A 27,179-nucleotide genomic window follows, 5' to 3' on the forward strand; every position below is an offset into this window, starting at 1 on the left:
GCCCCTTCCCTTTCTAAAAGAAACTTGTGAGTTATCGGTAATGTGTGTTTGAGGTGTACACCCTAATGCAATAGGCTGTGCACACCAATGAGAATACAACAAGGGGTGGATGCTTTTCTCTTAGGGGTGGATCTATGGTTATACATTCAACACAACAAGGGGAAGAGGCCGTATGATGGACAGTGCTTTTTGCAAGGGGGCAGATGTATTATTGAGCAGTGCTTTTTTGGGGGATGGTTTTCTCAATAAACTACACATCCGCCACTTGTTGTGGACAAAGAATAACCCGCCCCGAGCATCGGGAGTGTATTGCGCATGCGCTGTGTACAGCTGATGAATAGCTGTTCATTCTCTGTAATTTTCAGCTGTTCCGTTTGCGCATGCACTGCGCCTGCGCAGTCCAGACATTATCTGACGGGGGACCCATCTCGTCAGAACACCGGCTCCTTGTTCTTCTTCTATTGCCGGTCCACGGCCACTTCCCATGTCCTCTACATGTGTACATTCTGCTTCTCCCGGACACTTTCACTTACTACTCTCCTGATGCCGCCCAGTTTCAAAAAGATCGCGTTTCCACCATCCAGAGGCAGGAGACCTAGCCACGGCTGATCCTTGTAGGCTGGCCACAGCCCCTTTCCTTAATCTTGCCCAATCACTGTTTTTCTCCTTACAGAAGGAGCCGTTACATAGCAGAGAGTGCCCAATAATTAAGCTGCAGGGTGGAGGGGGATCTGTGCTGTGCCCACATGATTGATGTTTTTACAGACAACAATTCTGCCCGGCCAAGCAGCCTAATTTAGAGTGGGATACACGGTGGGGCAAGGGATAACCTGAGCATCACCACTCCACTTGTGGGCGGCGCCAGCCGATCTACAACTTCTCGACTCTTTCTACACAGTGGGGTAGGGACTGGAGGCGGAGTCGAGCGGCCGAGCAAGTTAGTCTGAGTAAGATCATGTCAGAGAGCAGCAGCAGTCAGCAGACTCAGAAAAAAGTCTGACCGCTCAGCTCACGTACAGTACACCCACTTGTCTTGTGTGGACACCTTGCTGATTCCAGGGGGGGGCACTTGACCCCCCTTGCCCCCTGCCGCGGACGCCCATGGTCGCTGGGTGACGTCATCTGGAGGTTCCCCTTCTTATGACAACACCATCTAGGGCATGATGGGGTGGTGATGTCATAAGGGACAGGACATCCAAATGACATCACCCAGTGACCCTGCCCCATTCCAACATAAGTAGTGGCACACCGCGCACCCAGCATTAGAGCAGGAGAGAGCACTGAGTCAACATTGGAAGAATGTGAATGGGTACAATGTACCCAATATTTATTCACATAGGGTAGGGGGCGGGATCTGGGAGCCCCCTTGTAGACCCTGACAACCAACGGCCAGGGTGGTCAGGAAGAGGCCTTTGTCCTCATCAATATTGGGACAAGGTGCTTTGGAGTGGGGGGTACAGAGCCCCCCTGCCCCACAACACCCACCCCCCATGTTGAGGGCAATGCGGCATGGTACGGTTAAGGGGGGGAGGTGCTCGCATGTCCCCACCCCCCCTATCCTGACCTGCCGGGCTAAGATAAGATAAGATAAGGTTTTGGTATGGATCCTGGCTGCTGTGGTGGATGATTAAGTATGGAGAGCGGGATAAGGGGCTAGTAAATATGTAATTTACCTGCCTCTTCCTTTTCTAAATGAACACAGTGAACACACTCACCATGCTCATTCATAACTGAAGCATAGTAAACTATGTTTACTATGCTTCAATTTGTGAATGAACAGTAAGCAGCCGCTCAGCACAGAGCACTTCCCATTTACTCGCTGTCCAGTGCAGCTGAGGCTGTCGAGAAAGGCATGTGTGTTTGAGCTTTGGGGTGCACACCCTAATGCAATAGGCTGCTCACACCTATGCTCATGAGTGTTCTGTGTCCGTGACCTGGGAAGTTACGCCGGCTTGTTACTCTCCCCTCCCCCCTGTGTAATTTTGAATATGCCCCAGTTGAGCGGGGAAAAGTGTCTTCCACGGGGGAGAGGGGACAATAACTGATGTGGGCAACAGACAGCCACCTCTGCAAGAACCGATGCAGACGTCAGGCCGCTTCCTCTACTCCCATCCCTCTCCAAGTCACCGGGGATGCGTGCCTTCAAAACCGGGGCGTAAAGCACACCGGGACAGCAATGGATCTGAGCAGTGAATATGATTCCGGGGGCGCCCACAATTAGGGGGGGAGGGGGAGGGAAAAACCGGAACAACAAGGGAGAGATGGACCCCAGTAACAGGAAACAAAATAAAGCAAAAGGTGGCCAAAGGAAAAAATAAAGTGACCAGGGGCATGGTACATACAGCTCAAGGGGCAATGGAAAGCAGGAGCTCACCTCACTACCATCATTCATTAGTGTTCTCTCACAGCTTCCGCAGATATGTGACAGGGTCTGCGCCGATCTGGCCCTTCTCCCACCGGTAGTTCCTGAGCGGGCCGCATAACGCGGCATCGGCTGGAGCCAATCTGGTACTTCCACAGGATCTTTGTCTATAAACTCAAACAGGGCAGGGAGGTCCACCGGAGACCGCAGGGTATAAGCGTGTTGAGCCTTTTTAAAGGTAACAGAGATGGGGAAACCCCATTTGTATGTGATCCCCGCATGTCTAGCAACTTCAAGTACCGGCCTTAGTAGCGCTTGTCGCTGCAGTGTTGCCCGAGATAAATCAGGCATGATCTGGAGTACTGCTCCATCAAATTCCACATTGCCTTTCTCCCAGGCCGTTCGGAGGATAAGCTCCTTGTGGGCATATTGGTGGATCCGACAGATGACGTTGCGTGGTCTCTCTGGGTCTACCGAGCGGGGGCCCAGGGCCCTATGGATCCGGTTGAATAACAGGGTAGGTGGAAAGTGGTCTCCCGTCAAAGTCCTGAAAATCGCCAGCGCAGACACTGCCAGTTCCTCCACACCCGTGGCCTCCGGCAAACCCCTCAGACGCAAGTTGTTTCGCCTGCTGCAATCTTCAATTTCCTCGAGCTGGAGCTGCTGGGCAAGGATACTACCTGCCTGGGCAGCCTGTGTAGCCTCCACAGCCGACATCCGGCTCTCCAGCGTGGCCACCGCCGATTCCCCAGATCCCAGCCAGTCAAATAATGTCCGGACCTCCTGCCGCACCACCGCTATCTCCTTGCAGTGGGTCACCTCCAACCTACTCACAATAGCCTCGATGTCAGCCCTCATTGGCACGGCTTGTAGTAGGGCTCTCAGTTCCACATCGGCTCTCAGAGTAAGCGGCGCGGAGGAAGGCTGTAATGTGTCTTGCGAATCGTGTTAGAACACCGCTGGGACGGTGAGATCACAATTCAGGCTTGGCATAACCGGTGGCTGCAGCGCTGATGAGGTTGAGTGTGAGGACTGTGTGCCACGAGGCACATGGCTGCTGGCTTCCGCCATCTTGAAGGCCGGGGATGCTCCGTTGGCGCCGGTAAGAAACCTTTAGATATCTCCACTCCTGCATGACCTGGAGGGTTCCCGCTGCTGTGTCTTCCCTCTCTGTTTGCCAGCCGAGTACATGCCAGGTAAAACAGGTAGATAATCTGCTAGTATAGCCGGGAAAGGACGGGCCGGACCGAGAGCTCCTCAGGTACACGTCCTCACTCAGCCATGTCCAAACCACGCCCCCCAATACCAGGCACTTTCACCCCTTCCTGCCCAGGACAATTTTCAGCTTTCACCGCTTTCGCACCAATAGGCGGCACTGATGGGCACCAATAGGTGACACTGATGGGTACTGATAGGCAGCACTGATGGGCACTGACAGGTGGCCTTGATAGACGGTACCGATTGGCACTGACAGGTGGCACTGATAGGCCACACTGATGATGAGGTACTGATGAGATGTTACTGTAGGGCACTGAATGGCAATGTGATAGGCAATGACTGGCACTGTGGTGGGCACTAATTGGCACTTCATTGGGCACTGACAGGGGGCACTGACTGGCAGCAGATGGGTATCTTTTGAAAAAAAAAAAATCTACTTTGTTTTATAAAGAAATCCAATAGAATAAAATGTTGTCATAAATTTAGAACAAAATGTATTCTGCTGCATGCCTTTGGTAAAAAATAAATAAATCCTGATAAGTGTATACTAGGTTTGCGTGATCACGGACAGATGTACGTACGCAGATGATCATGTTCAGATGATTTTACTGGGTCATATGTGGGACAGGTATTTTTACTGTGTGGGGACACTGGGGGAACACGGTTGTGGGGACACTTTGGCTGGTGATCAGTGTGTAAAAAGCTGTAAAGAAACAGCTCATACTCACTGATCACCGCCGGCTGCAATGATCTGCTCTTCCTCTCCTCACTGACAACTTCCGTGTAAGGAGAGGGAGAGACTATCACCTAGCAACTGGCTCTCTATTTACATTACATAATGGCTGTGATTGGACACAGCCATCATGTGATCAGGTGGGCCAATCACAGAGCCCTCCTGCCGCTGAGATGCACAGTATCCGGGCAAGGCGAGCGCAACGGGATCGTGCGGGCACACAGGCATGTGATCCCGCTTCTTCTGAGAGACGTTCCTGAAAGTCCACTCAGGAGGAGGAAGCGCCCACCCGGACGTATATGTGCAGTGGCTGGGTGGAAAGTGGTTAATAGACCTCCTCTGCCCTCTTAGGCTTAAAGGATCAAACACACACTGAAACTAGAGGTGACAAGATTCTTGTAGCTTTTGGCTTCATTTGTCAAAGAGGGAAGGGGGGGAACAGATGTTGTCAAATTGATTGGGCGACTTTAGAGTTCTTCTGATTACTATTACAAAAAAAGTCAATCGCTGGCTCTGAAAATTGCTATTGGTGTGCCACTGATTGTTAATAACATCCCAAATGTGGGCATGTGTTTTTTCGAACATAAAAAGTGTGCCAAACGCATAGTTAACGCATGGAGCTCAAAAGGGTACATTAGCTACTTTTCCACATTTGTTGTACGTAAGGCAGCCCATTGAAAGAATAGGCTGCCCTATGCGCGCAGCGTGATAACACATGATAGTAACTCGGAAAATGTAGAGAAACAGTAGACCATTTTTGGTGTATTTTACTGCTTTATGTTTAAAGATATCGAATAGCAGTTAGAATGTTGTAGAAACATTTGTTTGTTTTTCTAATCATTAGTGGGGTAAATCGATGTTCATTTTTGACTGGAATGACAAAAAAAGTCAAAGGAGCAGGATGGAAAGTTTTTCTTTAATGTATGAAATACTAAGAGTGTATGGGCCAGATCCACAAACGAATTACGCCGGTGTATCTATTGATACACTGCGTAATTTCAAAGTTCCCGCGTCGTATCTTTGTTTTGTATCCACAAAACAAGATACGACTGAATGAGGGATCGATCCGACAGGCGTACGCCGTCGGATCGTAGGTGCATATTTACGCTGGCCGCTAGGTGGCGTTTCCGTCGAATTCCGCGTCGAGTATGCAAAATAGCTAGATACGGCGATCCACGAACGTACATCCGGCCGGCGCATTTTTTTACTTTGTTTGCGTTCGGCTTTTTCCGGCGTATAGTTACCCCTGCTATATGAGGCGTATCCTATGTTAAGTATGGCCGTCGTTCCCGCGTCAAATTTTGAAAATGTTACGTCATTTGCACAAGTCGTTCGTGAATAGGGCTTTGCGTAGAATGACGTCACCGTCGTAAACATTGGCTTGTTCCGGTTTAATTTCGAGCATGCGCACTGGTATACCCCCACGGATGGCGCATGCGCAGTTGAAAAAAAACTTCATTTACGTTGGGTCAAGACGTATTTACATAAAACACGCCCCCATCACATCCATTTGAATTGCGCACCCTTACGCCGCCAAAGTTGCACTACGCCACCGTAACTTACGGCACACATTCTTTGAGGATACAAAAAAAAAGTAAGTTACGGCGGTGTAGTGTATCAGAGATACGCTACGCCCGACGGAAATATGCGCCAGGGTACGTGGATCTGGCCCTATGTGTTTTTTGTTTGGTAAAGTCCATTCATTTGAAAATCAAATGATAAACCGTATGTTTTATGAATGGAAAGTGAGTGGGGTGACCCTGTTCCTAAACGATATAGAGGGGGGTATAAATAGTTAAATCTCAGTATTTGCTGATTATATGACGCTAATCACGGTAATAACTTTACAACATGATATTGAATCCTTACAAAGAAGACCTCAACAAATTGAAGAGGTGGCCAATTACATGGCAAATGAGCTTTAACCACTTGACAACTGGGCACTTAAACCCCGTTAATAACCAGACCAATTTTCAGGTTTCGGTGCTTTCACATTTTGAATGACAATTACTCAGTCCTACAACACTGTACCCAAATGAAATTGTTGTCCTTTTTTTGCACACAAATAGAGCTTTCGTTTGGTGGGATTTAATCACCGTTGGGTTTTTTATTTTTTGCGCTATAAAAGAAAAAAGACTGAAAATTCTGTAAAAAATTGTTTTTCTTTGTTTCTGTTATAAAATGTAGTACTTGTACTCGCGCAAATACTCCTGATGCCTGGTAGAATACTTTTTTTTTCCCTGAGTGCGGGCGGAGAGGGGGCGGAGAGCGGAGCAGAGCAGTCCTCGTATGGGGGAGAGGAGAGCCGCTGCCGCCTTAGACAAAGCCAAGTCAATCCCCCCTCTCCCCCCGCCGCTGCCGACATCTAGTTACTATGCGCTGGGGGAACACAACAGCTTCCATTTGCATTTGAATAGCCGTTGTGTTCCCCCGCCGCACCGTCATGTATAGCCCCTCCCCCTTGCCCGGGCACTTTGATAGACAGGCCACCCGTCCGACGGCAGAGGGAGGGCGGGTGTACTAGAAAAGCTTGCTGTGGTAATGTTGTCTGCTGTGTCATGTAAATGAACCTTGGTCTGGCTCTCAGGAACCGTTCATTGTGTGAATTTCTATTGATGATAGATGTGTGTTGTTTAGCAGGTGAGAAGAGCTTACCTCTGAGTCACCACGTCTGGGTAAATGATTAGTAATTAACTCATGTGGATTATATCGGAGACAGAACATCTGTCTCCTAAAAGAGGTGTATTGAGGGGGGCTTGTTAGTAAACCATTGTATGATGTTGTGGGTGGAGTGTGTCATTGTCCATCCGGTTACTGCAAGTATTCTTTTTGGTGTATATAAGAACCTGCCTCTCAATAAAGCTTTTCTATGCCTGGTACCCTCTTCATGAAGTCTTGGCTCATGTTTGGGGGAAATACTCTAACCATTGGAAAAATTCATCCTGGAAACTGCATTCATCTCCACTATCCCTCTACCTCCTATGGAAGCGATAATCACTTATGCTCGGTGATTGAGGGATGAAAAGAAGGCCGCAGTACCATAACCACTGCAGGTCTTAACAACTGGCAAGCAACGGGATTGAATGGGACGCATAAAGACAGCAGGTGAATGGCCCAGCATTACAAGAGACTAAAGAAGTCTATGCTAAAGGATCTGCTGGAAGCCAGAGGTCAAGTGGCAAGCAACAAAAAGAAAGCTACCCTCATAGCAGAACTAATGAAGGACGACCAAACCAGCAGCATGACGAATGTCAGCCAGGAGGAAGCAGAGTTCCAACAGAACCTATATGGGCCAAATCCCACACCGGAGATGGTGACACAAGTCCTGGAGTAGGTGAGCGCAGAACGCAGACCACAACAGGCAAGCGTAAACCAAGGAGACTCCGCTTCCTTAGCCAAATCTATAAATAGAGGGCAGCGGAGAAAGATTAACTATGCTGCTTTTAAAAGTTTTTCGGATGGAGAAATGGAAATTGACGCATACCTACAAGATTTCGAGCGTCAATGCGCTTTGGAGGGTCTAGAATCGGAGCAATGGGCCGCATTTCTAAGCAGAAAACTCGCAGGCCAAGCAGCAGAGGCATACCGAGCAGTTCCTGATATAGCCATACAAGACTACGTCAGGGTAAAGGACATTCTGCTAGCTAGGTATGCCGTGACCCCAGAGACTTACAGGAAAAAGTTTCGGGCATTACGGAAAGGGGGCCGAGACTCATACACCGAATGGGCTTTTAGGATGTATCGGGTGGCCCAAAACTGTATACAAAGCTGCCAGGCCGCAACGCTAGAGGAGGTGCTACAACTGTAATTGCTAGAACAATATTTTGACCACACACCTGCAGACACCAAGGACTGGGTCAGAGACCGGAAGCCGGCCACAATCGAGGAAGTGGCCAAGCTGGCAGACGAGCATCACGAGGGAAGAAAATGAGAGGCTAGTGGAAACCACCCTCTGGTAAGGTCCAGCACCCCAACGCCAGGTCCTGTGACCCACCACCAACCGAACGCAGTACCACCCACGACACCACCTAATTTTAACCGGAGACCGCCATTGGTATGTCACCAATGCAATCAGCCAGGGCACTACAAGATACATTGCCCTCAGCGGAGCAGAGGCAATTGGGAGCAGCCATCACCACCACCACCGAGGGCAGCCGCCCATCACTATCAGCATGAGCCGCTGGAAGACCACAGCCCTGAATCTGAACAATGGACTGTACTACATGAGGTGAACCTAGCACAAGCCGAGGGGGACAACCGTGTGCACCACAGACAATGAGTCACAGTAGATGGAAAGGAGGCTGAAGCACTACAAAACTCTGGGGCCACCCTCACTCTGGTGCAGCCTCACACAGTATCTGCGAAGGTGCGCACCAACAGGACTGTTGCAGTAAGAGTGGCAGGAGGCACCATCCACCAACTACCCACAGCCCAAGTGCAGTTAAATTGGGGCACCGGAGCCAAGCAGATGGAAGTAGACATTATGTTGGGCCTACCTGTGGAAGTATTGTTGGGGAACAATTTGGGGTGCCCAACTTCACAGCTGCTTACCCCAGATCCCGCTGGAACCTGCCCTGTGACTTCCAGGGTGCAAGCCCGCTGAGCTGGACAGACGCACTCCGAGGAACCACAGGTAGGAACCGAAAACCCTGTAGTATGCCCTTACTCTATCCCCTTCTGGGGCACTCCACAAGACTTTGGCCAAGCCCAGCAGTCAGATTCCACCATAGCAGGTTACAGGAAGGCCGTAGGTACCCCTAAGGAAGGTAATGCTCAAGAGAACTTCCACTTGGACAAGTTACTGCTATATAGGGTCACAGGGGGAGTGGGAAGTGGGGCAGCCCAAGTTATAAAAAGGCAGCTAGTTGTACCCCGCAAATACAGAGCAGAGCTTCTAAAGCTCAGCCATGATATCCCGCTAGCCGGACATCCGGGTATCAAGAAAACTAAGGACCACCTTACCCAGACGTTCTTCTGGCCAGGGATATCAAAAGACTTGCAAACGTACTGCAGGACATGTGACACGTGTCAAAGGATAGGGAAACGGGGGGACCACCCCAAGGCCAAGTTACGGTCCCTACCTATAATAGAGGAACCATTCTACAGAGTAGCAGTAGACCTGATAGGGCCGCTCAACAAACCCAGCGCCTCCGGAAGGCGCTACATCCTCACGATGGTAGACTATGCCACCAGGTACCCTGAAGCTGTGGCGCTCCCCAACATTTTGGTGGAGACGGTAGCAGAGGCTCTAGTCAGGATCTTTTCTCGAGTAGGATTCCCCTGGGAAATAGTCTCAGATCAGGGAACCTAGTTCACGGCAACTGTCACTCAACAGTTATGGCAGAACTGCGGGGTGAAACCGTTATTTAGCTCCCCCTACCACCCCCAGACCAACAGCCTCTGTGAACAATTCAACAGCGCACTTAAGCAGATGCTCACAGCGTTCAAAGAGTCCTGCGGTCAATGGGAGAAATTTCTACCCCATCTCCTGTTTGCCTACCGGGAAGTGCCCCAGGCGTCGACCGGGTTCTCCCCCTTCGAACTCCTATACGGGAGAAAAGTCCGGGGACCCCTGGACCTCATACGGGAGCACTGGGAGGGCAACACAAAAGAGGAAGGGGTCCCAGTTTTGCCATACGTGCTGGATTTCCGGGACCGCCTGCGGGTACTGACCGAATCAGTTCGGGAGAGCCTACAGGCAGCCCAGAAACGATAGAAACAATGGTATGACCGGGGAGCACGAGATAGGAACCTGAAAGTAGGGCAAAAAGTATTAACCCTCAGACCATCCAAAAAGGACAAGCTACAGGCAGCGTGGCAGGGGCTATTTAAAGTGGTGGAATGGACACCACCTATAGTGTGGCCAAATGTTCGGATGAAAGGATCAGACGAGCCTTTCATGTGAACATGTTGAAACCGTACTTAGAGCGCTCAGAGGACGTGGCCGCTATCTGTGCCCCGTCCACTGACGCTAGTGAAGGACTCCCCTTACCCGATCTACTGGCAGCTAACCAAGGTAACCTAGAGCAAGTTGGGTTGGGGGAGAAACTAAATCTCACCCTGAAACCCGAAAACTGCCATGTGGGCATGGCTAAGGTTCAATACCAAGGGCATAGAGTAGGGTCTGGGAAACAGCGCCCCAAACCCGCGAAAGTAGAGGCCATAGCCAATTGGCCCCAGCCCCGCACCAAGACACAGGTATTGGCGTCCCTAGGCACCGCCGGGTATTATAGAGAGTTCGTCCCGGAGTATAGCACCCTAGTGAAACCCCTCACCGACCTGACCAAAAGGTCCCTACCCAAGCAGGTAGCCTGGTTCTCAGAGTGTGCAACGGCGTTCCAGGGACTTAAGACGGCACTTAGCTGCAAGTTATTACCTCGGGAGGTCAGCTATGCCACCATGGAAAAAGAATGCCTGGCTCTAGTATGGGCCTTAAAGAAGCTCCAACCGTACCTTTATGGCCGTGCCTTTACCCTACTCACTGACCACAACCCCCTCATCTGGCTCAACCGAGTCTCTGGAGACAATCCCCGGTTTCTGCGCTGGAGTCTAGACTTGCAGCCCTACAATTTTACACTGCAATACCGCCCGGGCAAGCAGAACGGCAATGCGGATAGGCTTTCCCGCCAAACCGACTTGGAAGTATAATTTTGACCTGGACATCCCCTAGCCAACCCGGCAGGTTCTAGGCAGGTATGCCGACCCATGGAACTAAGGTGGAGTATTGTAAAATAGACATTATTCTGTATTTTCTCATAGGTTCGGTTTGTTTTTTAAGAACCCCTGGACCGATCTGGGTGAAATTTGGATATGTCGGCCCCCCAGATCGGGGCTATCAGTGGATATGTAATGGTAGGGATACCTTGTGTGGAAAGGGGTGTTCCAACTTTTGGTAAAATTGTGTGCTCTCTGCCTGGAGATAATTGGTTTATTCCTTAACTGATCTCAATATCTCCCAGGCAGAGGGAGGGCGGGTGTACTATAAAAGCTTGCTGTGGTAATGTTGTCTGCTGTGTCATGTAAATGAACCTTGGTCTGGCTCTCAGGAACCGTTCATTGTGTGAATTTCTATTGATGATAGATGTGTGTTGTTTAGCAGGTGAGAAGAGCTTACCTCTGAGTCACCATGTCTGGGTAAATGACTAGTAATTAACTCATGTGGATTATATCGGAGACAGAATGTCTGTCTCCTAAAAGAGGTGTATTGAGGGGTCTCGTTGGTAAACCATTGTATGATGTTGTGGGTGGAGTGTGTCATTGTCCATCCGATTACTGCAAGTATTCTTTTTGGTGTATATAAGAACCCGCCTCTCAATAAAGCTTTTCTATGCCTGGTACCCTCTTCATGAAGTCTTGGCTCATGTTTGGGGGAAATACTCTAACCATTGGGAAGAATCATCCTGGAAACTGCATTCATCTCCACTATCCCTCTACCTCTTATGGAAGTGATAATCACTTATGCTCTGCGATTGAGGGATGAAAAGAAGGCCGCAGTACCATAACCACTGCAGGTCTTAACAACCTATATGTGATTATATAAGGTTTACACACAGTTTATTTACATAGGTCACTCTTTGCATTTTTAGTTATACAATAGGTAGCGCCCTTTTTTACATCATTATTTTTCATTTGTTTTAACACTGATTTTAGATGCAGCACCTTTTTATTTAACACCTAAATGTTTCAATGATTGGCGCCAAGATCCATATATAAATTGTTTATTGACCCAAAGGACGTGGCTTCAAAAGCATTTCTTAACTTGTTCACCACTTCAAACTCCTGTGTGTTAGGGCTGTTATGTGAATGGACTGAGAAAGTAGGTGTCTGTTCCATTTTTTTTAGGAACCCCAGTTGGAAGTATCTCAGGTACTAATGCGTCCATGGGACCATCGGAATACAGGAGGACATGACCCCTAGCAGCCAGGGCCAGATTAAGAACATCATAGGCCTGGTGCTGAGGATTTTGGTGGGCCTTTTATAAATAATAAATAAATATACAAACAATTTTTTGTTATAACAAATTAAATTAAAGAGAGAGAGGGAGGATGAAAAAGAGAGAAAGAGGATGGGTAAGGGAGGGAGGATGAGAGAGAAAGGGGGGATGAGAGAGAGAGGATGCACATGAGCATGCATGGGAATGACATCAACACAGCCCAGCCAAGGCAAGTGACTGAAGGCACAGAGCCCAGAAGGAAGACCGGGTGAAGATGGAAGCGCCCTGGACCCACCGGACAGATCACAGATCCCAGCACTGGAGGGCTCTGTATGCCAATTTAAGTGTACCGTAATATGCAGTGCATATTTGTACACTATGGCATAACCTACCTCAGGGCCTCTAAAAAGTAGTAATGTTAGCAAAGTGTACTACCCCTTTTAATCACAGAATCTCAGGAGCCTCTCATGTGGCCCCCTACTGACCCGGTGGCCCTTAGGTAGTGCCTAAGTGCATAGTAGCCAACATTTAAAAAATATTTTTAAGGGACACTTTTTTTTACAAGTGCTATATTTAGAGTAGCTGAGATCCCATATGTTCCTCTATACATCACAGTATACTGTGGGCAGAACAAATATGAGGACTGAGAAGATTTCCTTTAGTTGAACTAACAAAAGTGTACCCATTCTAAAGCTGGTAATATTAAGGATATTCAGTATAATTTTAAAGAACTGTTTTTTTGTGGGTAAGAGGCGTAGGAGAGGAGTATGGACGGTATAAAACTGGGAAGCATGTGCAGGTGATGGAGAGCAATGTGGAGGGTCTAACAGTGGGCACTATGTACAGGAGAGGAGCGTGGAGGGTATGGCAGTGGGCAGTATGCACAGCAGGAGGGTATTATGGGGGGTGGTATGTACAGGAGAGGAAAGAGGAGAGAAAGATAGTTGGCAGTATGTAGAAGGGTAAGGTTGGGTTACAGTATGTACAGGAGAGGAGTGTGGAAGGTAAGGTTAGGTTACAGTATGTATAGGAGAGGAGTGTGCAGGGTATGACCGTGAGCAGTATGTACAGGAGAGGAGTGTGGAGAGTATCACAGTGGGCAGTATGCACAGGAGATGAGTGTGGAGGGTATGATGGGGGCAGTATCTACAGGAGAGGAGTGTGGAGGGTATGATAGTGGGCAGTATGCACAGGAGAGGAGTGTGGAGAGTATGACGGTGGGCACTATGTATAGGAGAGAAGTGTGGAGGGTATGACAGTGGGCAGTATGTACAGGAGAGGAGTGTGGAGAGTGCAACAGTGGGCACTATGTACAGCAGAGGAGTGTGTAGGGTATGACAGCGGGCACTATGTATAGGAGAGAAGTGTGGAGGGTATGACAGTGAGCAGTATGTACATGAGAGAAGTGTGGAGAGTGTGTACAGGTAAGGAGAATGAAGGAATCTGGGAAGGAAAAATGTTAAGGTTTGTGGAAGGATGTTTAGGAAATGCGTAGTGGTTAAGCGGTACATACATGGATTGAAATTACGCCAATTAAACAGAGAGCAGCCATAGTCAATCTATGTATGGGCTAGCTGGTTTTACACATGTCAATCTATTATCTGACTTGAGTACAACCAGTCTGTCAGGTTTTTCCACAAAACAATCAGTGCTGCCACCTACAGTTAGCAACACTGATCATTGTATTCACTGGCAGAACACAATAACACTGCAGGAGTGATTCCCCTGTCCACAGGTCAGCAGGTGGGAGGGTGTGTGGGGACAGGCTGGGGAGATCTACTAGTCAGTCCCTGGGAAGGCCCTGGCTAGTATCAGAGCCAGATACACACAGGTTACATACGCCAGGATCGTTAGAGCGAGAGCAATAATTCTAGCACTAGACCTCTGTAACTCTAAACATGTAACCTGTAAAAAAAAATAAAGCATTGCTTAGTATACAAAAATAAATTGTGCTAACTTTTAGTTTTTTTTTCATATATATATATATATATATATATATATATATATATATATATATATATATATATACATATATATATATATATATATATAAGGGCAAGGGGTTAATTACCATAAGTAATAAACAAATAATTATTATAAGCCCTGTGATCTCATCCTCTCTGCTGCTTTTGGCCGCTCTGTATGTAGCTTCTGACAGGCTGCCCCGTATCTTCGGAACCATAAATGATAGGAGCCCCATAAATTTAAATAGTGGTGGGGTGGGTCTTCAGCTACATACCCCCCCCAAATGTGGGGTCTCTGTGGCCCCATGGTCACTAAGCTACAATCCTCAAAGTCAATCTTTTTTTTTTTTTTTTTTGTTGGGCAAATGGGCCTATCTTGAGGAAGGGGCCTGGAGCTGCAGCTCCAATAGTTCCTATGTTAATCCGGCCCTGCTAGCAGCCTGAGGCAATCTGAAGCTGTCAGGTGAAGATGTGTCCTCATTTTCTTTATCCTTTGAGATATTATCTTTGCCTTCTGGGGAGGTAGGGATATTGGTATTGAATAGGGCTGGACTGGGACAAAAATGTGGTTTGGACTTCATCCAGACCAGCTAAGGGCACAACACATCAGGGTACAGTGCACATCAGGGCACAGCACATCAGGGTACAGCTGCACATCAGGGCACGGGACACATCGGGGTACAGAGCTCAGCACATCAGGGCACAACACGTACAGGGCACAACACGTACAGGGCACATCACATCAGGGTAAAGGGCACAGCACATCAGGGCCCATTAAAGCACACCACATTGAGGCACAGCACATCGGGGCACAGTGTACATCAGAGTACAGAGCTCAGCACATCACATCAGGGTACAGGGCACAGCACATCGGTGCCCATCACAGCACACCACATTGGGGCACATCAGGGCACTGGGCACATAGCACATCAGGGAACATAGCACATCAGGGCACAGGGCACATAGCACATCAGGGCATGGGGCACATAGTGGACAATCCACAACTTGTGGTAGGTGACGTGGCCAGTGGACAATCCACAACTTGTGGCAGGTGACATGGCCAGGTGATGTGGCCAGGTGACGTGGTGGGTGGACAATCCACAACTTGTGGCAGGTGACGTGACCAAGTGACGTGGCAAGTAGACATTCCACAACTTGTGGCAGGTGACGTGGCCAGTGGACAATCCACAACTTGTGGCCAGGTGACGTGGCAGGTGACATGGCCAGATGACATGGCCAGGTGATGTGGCAAGTGGACAATCCACAACTTGTGGCAGGTGATGTGGCCAGGTGACGTGGCAAGTGGACACTCCACAACTTGTGGCAGGTGATGTGGCCAGGTGACGTGACAAGTGGACATTCCACAACTTGTGGCAGGTGACGTGGCCAGGTGACGTGGTCAGGTGACATGACAAGTGGACAATCCACAACTTGTGGTAGGTGACGTGGCCAGTGAACAATCCACAACTTGTGGCAGGTGACGTGGCAAGTGGACAATTCGCAACTTGTGGCAAGTGGACAATCCGCAGCTTGTGGCAGGTGATGTGGCAAATGACACGCTAAATACAATTACACTGCTGCTCTCTCAGCTGCTACTCACTCTGGTCTCAAAAAATGGCTGAAATGGTTAAATAATACTGTTTTTTGAACTTAAAGAGGGTTTCTTAATTAAACGCTTATAAACGCAAATGCAGTAAAACCCTGCGAAAATCGCGGCAAAACGGGTGTTACTAAACACCGGTTTTAGCCTTTAAAAATGTGTGTTCAGCAGAGTTTGTACTGGCGTCCCGTGTGCATGGGGCCTAACTGAAGCTCCCAGGTTTAAATATCCTATAGGGGAGGTGTTTTGCTGAAATCCAACTCCCCCCAGACATTAATTTGTAACTAAGACTAAAGAATTACATTCTTTCCCTTGAGCAAGATGGCCACCAAAGATTCCTGCCGTACCGTGCATGCACATACAGTGGCGCTAGGACCCGCCCACTCTGCTGAAACTGACGGACACTCGTGTCTGCACAGTAAGGGCAGAGGGACGCTGAGGACTCTAGAAAGGCCACCGTGAGACTCACGCCGTGCCTAATAGACTACACACAAAAAATTAGAAGAGGGAGCAGGGGAGAGGCTGTCAGGAAGAAAATAAAAGGAAATTATAAAGAGGGGAAATACCCTGGAGGGATGTCACATGATAGAGAGGGATGATAACCAGAGAGAATACAGAAATGTAGGGGCTAACTGTAGCTGCTTCCTCTGTTGCAAGCCTCTGGGCAAGTACCTATAAATGGCTTCAGATACTGTAGTTCTTGTTTAAGAAACGCTGCATGTCCCAATAGACCAACAGAAGGGACTCCCTGTCTTTTTAGCATGTTTAGCTGCCCCAGAACAGGGACCGCATCTGGAAGAGGCTGAAACCAGACGGAAGCTGCAGAGGTAAGCACGTTCGACCATCATTCACTGTCCGTAAAGTATGAGGTCTTTACCGTCTCTTTTAAAAATATTCACTGATCCTGAGTGAGGAGCCAAGGTGGAGCTTGTCATGGGTATGCTGCCATGGAGGCACCATGAAAACCGTTTTGCCTGTAGTTTTACTTTAAGGTTCGGTTGTTAAATTATTCTGATTGGACTGTAGTTATCACAAAGCCTTTGCAAAAGGGCCTAATTAACCACTTGGGATCCGCGCTATGGAACGAAAGACGTCCACAGCGCGGCTCTCAAGTGCCGAGTGGACGTCTTTTGATGTCCTATTGTTGTCATTCCCTGTGCACGCCGCTGGGGGCGTGCAGCTGGGAAACGTGCCCAGTGCATTGCTCGGGAGCCGATGCGTGTGCCTGGCGGCCGCGATGTCCGCCGGCCACACGCGATCGGCGGTGACAGCAGGGACGTGGAGCTCTGTGTGTAAACACAGAGCTCCACGTCCTGTCAGGGAGAGAGGAGACCGATCTGTGTCCCTTTTACATAGGGACACAGCATCGGTCACCTCCCCCAGTCAGTCCCCTCCCCCCACACAGTAAGAACACACCCAGGGAATACATTTAACCCCTTCCTCACCCCCTATATGTTAACCCCTTCACTTACAGTCACATTTATACAGTAATTAGTGCATTTTTAAAGCACTGATCGCTGTATAAATGTGAATGGTCTCAAAATTGTGTCAAAAGTGTCCGATACATCCGCCGCAATATCGCAGGCCTGACAAAAAAAATCGCAAATTGCCGCCATTACTAGTAAAAAAAAATCATAAATCCATCCCCTATTTTGTAGGCGCTATAACTTTTGCGCAAACCAATCAATATACACTTATTGCGATTTTTTTTTTAAACAAAAATATGTAGAAGAATACGTATCGGCCTAAACCGAGGGAATTTTTTTTTTTTTTTTTTTTTAATTGGGATATTATTATAACAAAAAGTAAAAAATATTGTGTTTTTTTTCAAAATTTTCTGTCTTTTTATGTTAATAGCGCAAAAAAAAAAAAAAATTGCAGAGGTGATCAAATACCACCAAAAGAAAGCTCTATTTGCGGGAAAAAAATGATAAAAATATAATTTGGGTACAGTGTTGTATGACTGCGCAATTGTCATTCAAAATGCGTCAACGCTGAAAATTGGTCTGGGCACGAAGGGGGTTTAAGTGCCCAGTAATGAAGTGGTTAATCAAATATTTGACATTTAGTCATACTTGACACATGAAATAGAATAAAGTTTACTATGATTCTATCTCAATGGACACTTTTGCTACTGTTGCTCATTGAGATAAATGGAAATCATTGTGGACTGAGCTAATAATCAGCAGTGGGGATTAACAAAGTTAGATTTTTTCTTAATACATTCAATAGTCCGCATTGCTAAAAAGTAATGAACAGTTTGAGCATATTTCATTTTTCACTTAACTTTCTTAATACATTCTTTCCCAAACAGGCTCTAAAATATGAATGTTATCTGGATAGTCCGCTGGTCAGATTCCTGTTGAAAAGAGCCATATGTGACCTACGTATCACGCACTACTTTTTCTGGTAAGGAAATCAAATAAAGATAACTTTCTTTATCCTGCAGGGGCACAGGGAGGGGATGAGAAATAATTCTGAGAGACAGGGTTATGTTTGCTGCCTTCAGGAGATTGGATGCTGGAAAACAAAGCTGTAAGACAACTTAGCATAACTCCTCCCACTCCCAGCATGCTACAGTTTTTTGCTAGTGTTCAAGGAGAATGGACTTCTTTTCTCCTTATAGAGAAAACCATTTCTTTGACTTTTAATACTTTTGCTAAGATCTTTTCTTATGCTGTCAAGTAGGGATGAGCAGAAAACCCCTTGTTCGGTTCGCACCAGAACCTTCGAAACGGACCGACCGTTCGCGCGAACATTTAGAACCCCATTGACGTCTATGGGACTCGAACGTTCGAATTCAAAAGTGCTCATTTTAAAGCCTAATATGCAAGTTATTGTCGTAAAACGTCTTTGAAAAGAGTTTTAAAAACGGTTGTTTTTTCTGGAGCAGTGATTTTTTTTTTTTTTTTTTTTATTCTTTTTTTTTTTTGGGATTAAAGAATAAAGACATACAAGTCAGAGAACAACCTCCAAATGGCAAATACAACAAGAAAGAAAAAATGATAAAATAACATAAAATAATAGTAATACAATATGAACAAGTTCCAGTCGTTGTTCACATACATTCAAATACAATTCATCAACTCGGAGATGATGTAACATGTATTCAACCTATAAATCTCCCCAACCACCCACCATCTTGCTTTAGTCCAGGGACAACATAACTAGTATAAACTCCTCATACACACCATCTCCATGAGGTCCTACTAATAGTAATTAGAAAGATTTTTTACTGTGAGATTCCCAAATTCGCCAGCGTTTCAAAAATACTGCTATATCACCTTCCTTATAGACCATTGTTTTTTCATAAGCATAAGAGTCATTAACCAACTGTGTAACCTCCTTCAATGAAGGGGCAAGGGATGATTTCCATTTCCGAGCAATCGTTAATGGAGCAGCATAGAGAATATGCATAGAGAATATGCATCACTACTGTGCGACAAAAGAGCGGATATATCTCCATACCAACACTCAAAAGGGCCTGTTCAACTTTTAGTTTGTTAAGAATGCCTGTGACGTCTGCTATTAAACAAGCTATCACAGCTCAGAAGCTACGTACAGACACACAAAAACAGAGCATGTGGGATAAATTGCCCACTTGGCCACAGCCCCTCCAACACAGGTTAGAGGAGTTGTTTGCAAATTTTGCCAACGTGTATGGCTTGGATTGGAATAAATGCTTATAGAGCGCCGAATGCGAGTTGTGAAACTCGCGTCTAAACACGTATGGGGTCCTTTACCATCTCAAAAGTATCTTCTGGGCTGATTCTCTAAAGTTAGAACATTTGGTATGAGTATAATTAGTTTTAATAGCATTAATCCACTGCTTCTGAGATACCGTTATTTTTAAGTCCGCCTCCCATTTCAAAAGCTGGCCTGGAGTCTTAAAATGGAGCTTACTATGTAATACGTTGTAGATCTCAGTTATACCTTTTTTCGGCCTAGAGCCAGAAAACCAAAGATTAAAAACAGGTTCCGGTAAATCTACAAATGTATCCTGCACGGAAGAAAGAATGCTAGCCACCCTTGCATAAGTCATAAATTCCTTTGCAGGGATGGAAAAGGCAGACTGCAAAACCTTAAACGGTTTAATCATGTCCTGTGAGAAAAGATCCGATACATTTTTGATGCCATAATCCCCTCAATGATGTACCATAAGGTCCGGAGAGTTCAAGGAAAGAGACGCTTTCGGGACAGGTAGTCTCTTACAGGCCGTGTGAGGGTTTTTATTAGCTTTAAAATAATCCCATGCTACCAAAGTGGCTGCTATAATTGGGTTTTTCCTAATAGGCAAGTTTTTACCTATAAATGGAGATAACAAAAGGTATTTAATCTCACCTCTACCTATTTGGGATTGTTCTGCTCTGGCCCAATGTATATGGTCCGCGACCCTAAACCAAGACTTAGCCTGGTCCAGAATCGCCACCACATGGTAATCTTTAACGTTAGGAACCCCCATGCCCCCCACTCTTCTATGCTTTATTAAAACACTGAGGGAACACCTAGCCCTTTTCCTCTCCCAAATGAATTGAGATAGCAAACGCTGCATTTTCACATAAAAATTAGAAGGAAGGATGATCGGAAGTGCCCTGAAGTAATACAGCAATTTGGGAAGCAATATAATCTTATATGCCGCCAGTCTACCAGGACAGATAAAACATTTTAAATCTATTAATTTCCTGAGAAAAGATAGTTAATAAGGACAGAAAGTTAGCACTATACATTTGTGAGAGGGGATTTGTCAGAGTAATACCTACAGTAGATACTGGATTGTACTATTTGCCCAGGGGAACGGCAACTGCTTTTGAAGTTGGGATTTCACTTGGTAACTCACTCCTAGACCTAATATGCTTGATTTTGATGCATTAACCTTGTAATACGACACTGCATTAAACACATCCAAAATTTCATTAACTTTTACCAGGGACTGAGCCGGATCAGATAACGACAGAATCATGTCATCCGCAAATAGAGTGATAGTATGTTCTTCTGTGCCCACACTAATTCCTGTAATTTGGGATTGGGTCCTGATTTTTTCAGCTAGAGGTTCCACCACCAGGGCAAAGATCAGGGGCGATAAAGGGCACCCCTGCCTTGTGCCATTGGTGATAGGAAATTGGTCTGAGAAGATGCCATCATTAAATACCATAGCTGATGGATTAGAATACAAAGCAGAGATAGCTGACCCCATTTGGCCTGTCACTCCAAATTTAGAGAGAACCTGGGATAAATAACCCCAGTGGACACTGTCAAAGGCCTTCTCAGCGTCCAATGACAGGAGAACTGAGGGCCTCTTCCTTTCCAATCCCACATGCATAAGATTGAGAATACGTCTAGTTGCGTCAGTGGCTTGTCTACCCGCTACAAATCCCACCTGGTCCGACTTAATCAGTGTAGGGAGCAGACACGCCAACCTGTTGGCTAAAATTTTGGCATATACCTTTAAGTCGATGTTTAAAATAGATATTGGTCTGAAATTCTGCGCTCTGTCCGGCTCCTTCCCCGGTTTGGGCAAGGTGATTACCGTAGCCTGTAACATTTCAGATGGGAATGAAGAGGAAGCAGCAGCAGCCTGGAAAACTTGTTGTAGTATCGGCGATAAAATACCCGCAAATTTTTTGTAATACTCTGACGAGTAGCCTATGGGACCAGGAGATTTGTTGGTCGGAAGCTTAGAGATAGTCTCACCAATTTCCAAGGACGAAATTGGCCAGTTTAAATGAATCAGGTCAGATTGGGATAACTTGGGTAGAGAAATATCAGAGAGGAAATCCTCTATCACAGTAGGGGTTGGTTGAATAGTGCTTGGGTCCTCCTTCAGATTGTTTAGACTTGCATCAGCTATATCTTTGGGGTTAGTAAATTTGGATCCATTCTCAGGGTGAAATAGATAGGGGATTTTTTGTTTAATTACTTTATCCTTAATTTGGTTCGCTAGCAATTTACCTGCCATGTGTGTAGAAATTTGTTTTAAGTCTATTAATATTCCGAGTGTGTTGGGAAAGAACCAAGCTCCGAAGCGCATCACGGGCCTCAGCGAGCTTATTGCTAATGGCTATAGATGGAGCCTTTTTATTTTGAGCCTCCAGGTCCGCAATGTCCTTGACTACAGTCTCCAAGTGATGCCTCCTCTTCCTCCTCAACATTGCACTGTGCTTCATCAGAATTCCTCTGATGTAGGCTTTGTGGAAATTCCACAGTATAAACGGGTCAACCTCCTCACTATCATTGGTATAAAAAAACTCTATCAGTGACTTCTCAATATCTATTGAAATCTCAGGGTCTAACAACAACTGGCTATCTATTTTCCATCTATTAGCGCGAGTCATAAACCCATGGCTCCCCACCGTAATGGATACCGGAGCATGGTCAGTCCATGTTATGTTACCGATTTCTGAAGATGAAACCTTTTGAAGTAAAAATTTGTCCAACAAAAACATGTCTATCCTTGAATAAGATAAGTGTACATGAGGAAAAAAAAAAGTAGTCCCGTTCAGAAGAGTGCTGGCATCTCCAAACATCAAATCAGCTATTTGAACTGATGAAGGAAGACAACGTTGATCGAACACCCCTTCTATTGGTTATGTTTGATATATCTAACTGACTGTTAGAAATCGCATTCAAGTCACCACATAGAATTACATGACCAATACAATGCCTTTTAACTTTTTTCCATAGTTTGGAAATGAAGCTCACTTGTCTAACGTTAGGAGCATAAACGTTAATTATTGTGTAGGCTGTGTTGTTGATGTCACAAGAGAGAATAATAAATCTGCCATCCTTATCACAATGACTGGAAATTAACCTATAAGCAACTGTGTGTTTCACAAAAATGGCCACACCTCTCTTCTTGGACGGCGCACAAGCCAAGTAGGTATGTGGAAATAGACTGTGCATCAAATTGGGATGGTCCTGTGCCTTAAGATGAGTTTCTTGGATGCAAAATATGTCACAGTTCTGGGATCGAGCCTCTTTCCACAGCATATGCCTTATCTGTGGGCTATTAAGCCCGTTCACATTCAGGGAGGTTATCTTAAAAGCCATATCAGGAGGCCAGTATCACATTCAAATGAATAATGAAGACAAAGGGAAATTCAAACTTTTACTTGGAGATGAGCCTGTGGCAGCAACTCTCTTTCAACTACTCACTGTTGGAATTTGGCGAGCGCTCTAGACCTTGATCACCCGAACATACGTTCTTGACCACTGCTAACGATCACAGGGATATGTAGGATCTCTGATGCAGAGTGTAAAAGTTTGCAAACTCTGGGTATGAACAATTACCTGGAACGAAAAGACTGAAACAGATTCTCCAAAAAAAAAAAAAAAAGAACGTAGAACAGAAATGAAAAAGGCACGTGAGTAAGCGCACAATAAAAATATGCGATTCCTTTTGAAATCTGAGCAGGGATACTACCTGCTAATTCTGGGGGTAACAAAAATAAAGATGAATCCTGTGCACCGGCACAGCGCATCCGGATAAAACATAACTAGTAAGTCCAAAAGGGCAACGTAGAAATGTTGAACACCAAGCTAACTTTATTTACTGGGCATCTCATGTAAGGGCTGGGTTTCCTTTTTTTCTGATGGAAATATCTTCCACTTTTCCAACAAACGAATGCCAGCCTCCACCGAAGAGACCAAAAAGTCCAGATCGCCCTTAGTAATCACCAAAGTAGCAGGATAATTCCAGCGATAAGGTATCTGATTCCTGAGCGGTTTTGTTATGGGTAACAGGCTGCACCTACTTTGCATCATATGTGCAGATAAGTCGGCAAAAAAGGATAGACCTTGCATACAATCAGGGAGATTTTCCGCTTTCCTTGTGTCAGACATCAGTTTCTCTTTAACTCTAAAGTAATGTATCCTAGCAATTGTATCTCTAGGTAGGTGCTCAGGAATGTGCTTCGGTTTGGGCAGTCTGTGTATGAGGTCTATTTCCAAATCCGCCAAAGGGAAGTCAGGGAGAGTTTCTCTTACGACATTGGTCAAAAAGGCCACCAAATCTGGTGGTTTCACCGATTCGGGGATCCCCCTAATCTTGATATTGTTCCTTCTGGAACAGTCTTCAAAATCTGCCACCTTTAAGCCATACAGTGTGCTCCTCATGCTCATTATGTGCGTCCACCATAGTGTTATATGAATCAGAGAACTCCCCCATTTTCTGTTCAACATGGGTCACTCTATCCCTGACTTCCTGCACTTCAGCTTTACAGTGTTTCATAAGCTGTAGCATGTCTGTATGTATAGCACCCCTAAGAGACACTAACATGTCCCTAAGCGTGGAATCCATGACTGGTAATTTATTTGTGGGGAAAGCTGCAATGGCGTCCTTAAACTTCAGGGTATCATCCAGCCCTGAGCACATGTCCCTACCAGCAACATCAGGCGATGAGATCTGTGACAGCTTTTGTTTAGATTTAGCAGGGCTGCTCGTAGTGGATGAGGTCTGGGAGTTTGTCTGCCTCTGGCTGGACTGTGCAGGGGGAGTCATGACTGGTGATCCGCCTGAACAGGCCCTGTTCTTGTGGGCAGAGGAGAGAGACTGGCTGCTGCGGCGGTCGGTAAGAGCATAAAAGTCTGTCATCTTACCCGAGATGGTTCTTTCTTTTCTCTTCTGTGGCATTATCCACTTGTGTTCCCCGACCTGTGAGGCACAAAACCGCCGCTTTTAGAAGCCCTCCAGCCACTGTATAGGCTCCGGAATACTCGGCTAGCCGGGAGCTGTTTCTTTATTCGGCCATCCACTTTGCTCGCCGGCTCCGTCCCCTGGAGCAGTGATTTTAATGATGCTTAAAGTGGGGAAAAAAAAGAAAAATTCCTTTAAATATCGTACCTGCTGGGTGTCTATAGTATGCCTGTGAAGTGGCACAAAATGAGATTACTATAAGAAAAAAGTATTTTAAAACTGCTTGCGGCTTTAATGTAATGTCTGGTCCCTGCAATATGGTTGAAAATCATTGAGAAAAATAGTACAGACACAGAGAGTACACACACCACGTAGCTTTAGGTGCACACTGCAGAGGACATGGGCAGTGCACACACCACGTAGCTTTAGGTGCACACTGCAGAGGACACAGGCAGTACACACCACGTAGCTTTAGGTGCACACTGCAGAGGACACAGGCAGTACATACACCATGTAGCTTTAGGTGCACACTGCAGAGGACACAGGCAGTACACGCCACGTAGCTTTAGGTGCACACTGCAGAGGACACGGGCAGTATATACACCATGTAGTTTTAGGTGCACACTGCAGAGGACATGGGCAGTACACACACCACGTAGCTTTAGGTGCACACTGCAGAGGACATGGGCAGTACACACACCATGTAGCTTTAGGTGCACACTGCAGAGGACATGGGCAGTACACACACCACATAGCTTTAGGTGCACACTGCAGAGGACACGGGCAGTACACACACCACGTAGCTTTAGGTGCACACTGCAGAGGACACAGGCAGTGCACACCACGTAGCTTTAGGTGCACACTGCAGAGGACACAGGCAGTACACCACGTGAGAATACTGCAGCTAGCACAATCACCTGCCTGCCAGTAAATTAGGAAGTGCGGATCCAGCTAAACTATACAGTGTATAAATATATATACAACACCTGGGATGCAAATATATCCTCTACGCACTGTAACTTTAACTGACTAGCCTGCCTGCCTGCTCTATCTACCTACTAAAAATTACACTCTCTCTCTCTCTCTCTCTCTCTCTCTCTCTCTCTGTCTTCTCTCTCTTAACCACCGCAACACACTACACAAGGCTGACCTGCAGGCAGCCTTTAATAGTGTGGGGCGTGTACTAAACCCCCTGAGCCATAATTGACCAAAGCCACCCTGGCTTTGGCCAATTATGGCTCTCCGTTTTTTGCAAGCTGTAATTGGCCAAGCATGCGGGTCATAGTGCATGCTTGGCCAATCATCAGCCAGCAATGCACTGTGATGCCGCAGTGAATTATGGGCCGTGAAACGCCACTCGAATTTGGCGCAAATGGCCCAAAACGTTCGTAATTCGACGGATGATCAAACATACGATGTTCGAGTTGAACATGAGTTCGACTCGAATACGAAGCTCATCCCTACTGTCAAGCTTCTAGAGTTGTATGCAAAAATGTAAATGAAAAATTAGCGCTGTGTTCATAAATCATATAAACATATCTAAAACATGTAAATAATATAAACTAAATCACCACGTGAAAAAGTGTCAAAAAATTATTAAACATGAGAATAAAAAAGAAAATATATTTACTACAAATGATATATTATCTCTAAACGAGTGTTCATAAGTGGTCATCCAAAACCCACACGGAAAGATTTAAAAAAAAATCAAGTCCATAAATTGTAGTGTTTTTTCCAAGTGCTTCAAACTTAAACAAACATGCAATCTTCTCCAAAAAAACTTGATATAATGCTTCCACCACAGCAATTGTGTTTCTGTGACTCTGCCCCCTTAAGGATTTGCACTCCTCACAAGAATGTGCCTTGCATTGACATGCTTGGCATTAAAACTCTCCAAGGTCTCCTAGGCAATTCCAACAGTGTTCAGTAAAACCAGTGTTCTCCACATGTAAAAATAAATAAGTGCTTGCAATAGTGAAGTACGGTAAAACCATTTACACCGTGATCGGTAAATTCAGACGCTAAACACCACAGTTGATTGCCAGACATGTTTCATCAAACTGATTTCTTCAATGGGATTGGCTACACGGCATAGCTGCATTCCCTTTATACCCCGCCCGCCACTAAGTGTGGACTTATTGAGACTGCGCACTCTTTGTGTCTCCCTGACTGCAATACATCGAGTCTGACCTTGTCTGCTGTGATCGTGCAACTATTGACACTGTATCAATTATATAAACAGGTACATGTATGTGCAAAATTAATTAAAAATAATTAAAGAACATAATCCAAATAAGTAAATGACTGGTGGTTAGAATAATTAGCATATATAGAGTAATTAGCATATATAGACCAATGTGTACCGAATAGTCTAATATAGGCCCTACAACATTAATAAATGATAATATTTAAAACTCATCAAATACTTCCATATACAATAATGTAGCACAATTAAAAATGTATTTTAAAATTAATTTAAAACAATAGGAGCATCAGTAGTAACAGACTGTTCCACAACTACATTAAATAGTTGTATATTACAAAGAACTATATACCCTATACCGGGGATATGCAATTAGCGGACCTCCAGCTGTTGCAGAACTACAAATCCCATGAGGCATAGCAAGGCTCTGACAGCCACAAGCATGACACCCAGAGGCAGAGGCATGATGGGATTTGTAGTTTTGCAACATCTGGAGGTCCGCTAATTGCATATCCCTGCCCTATACCCATAAGC

At 46.0% G+C, this 27,179-nt stretch overlaps 1 protein-coding gene across 1 annotated transcript in view; it reads left to right on the forward strand.

Annotated features, from left to right (window-relative positions):
* Nucleotides 1–27,179, forward strand: part of PIK3C2B (phosphatidylinositol-4-phosphate 3-kinase catalytic subunit type 2 beta) — a 1,746,470-nt gene that overhangs the window by 1,080,203 nt on the left and 639,088 nt on the right. Inside the window, 1 exon segment of the mRNA XM_040339537.1 lies at nucleotides 18,125–18,219. Coding sequence (XP_040195471.1) covers nucleotides 18,125–18,219 — 95 coding nt within the window.

The sequence above is a fragment of the Rana temporaria genome, chromosome 2, assembly GCF_905171775.1.
Source record: "Rana temporaria chromosome 2, aRanTem1.1, whole genome shotgun sequence".
Taxonomy (NCBI): Eukaryota; Metazoa; Chordata; class Amphibia; order Anura; family Ranidae; genus Rana; species Rana temporaria.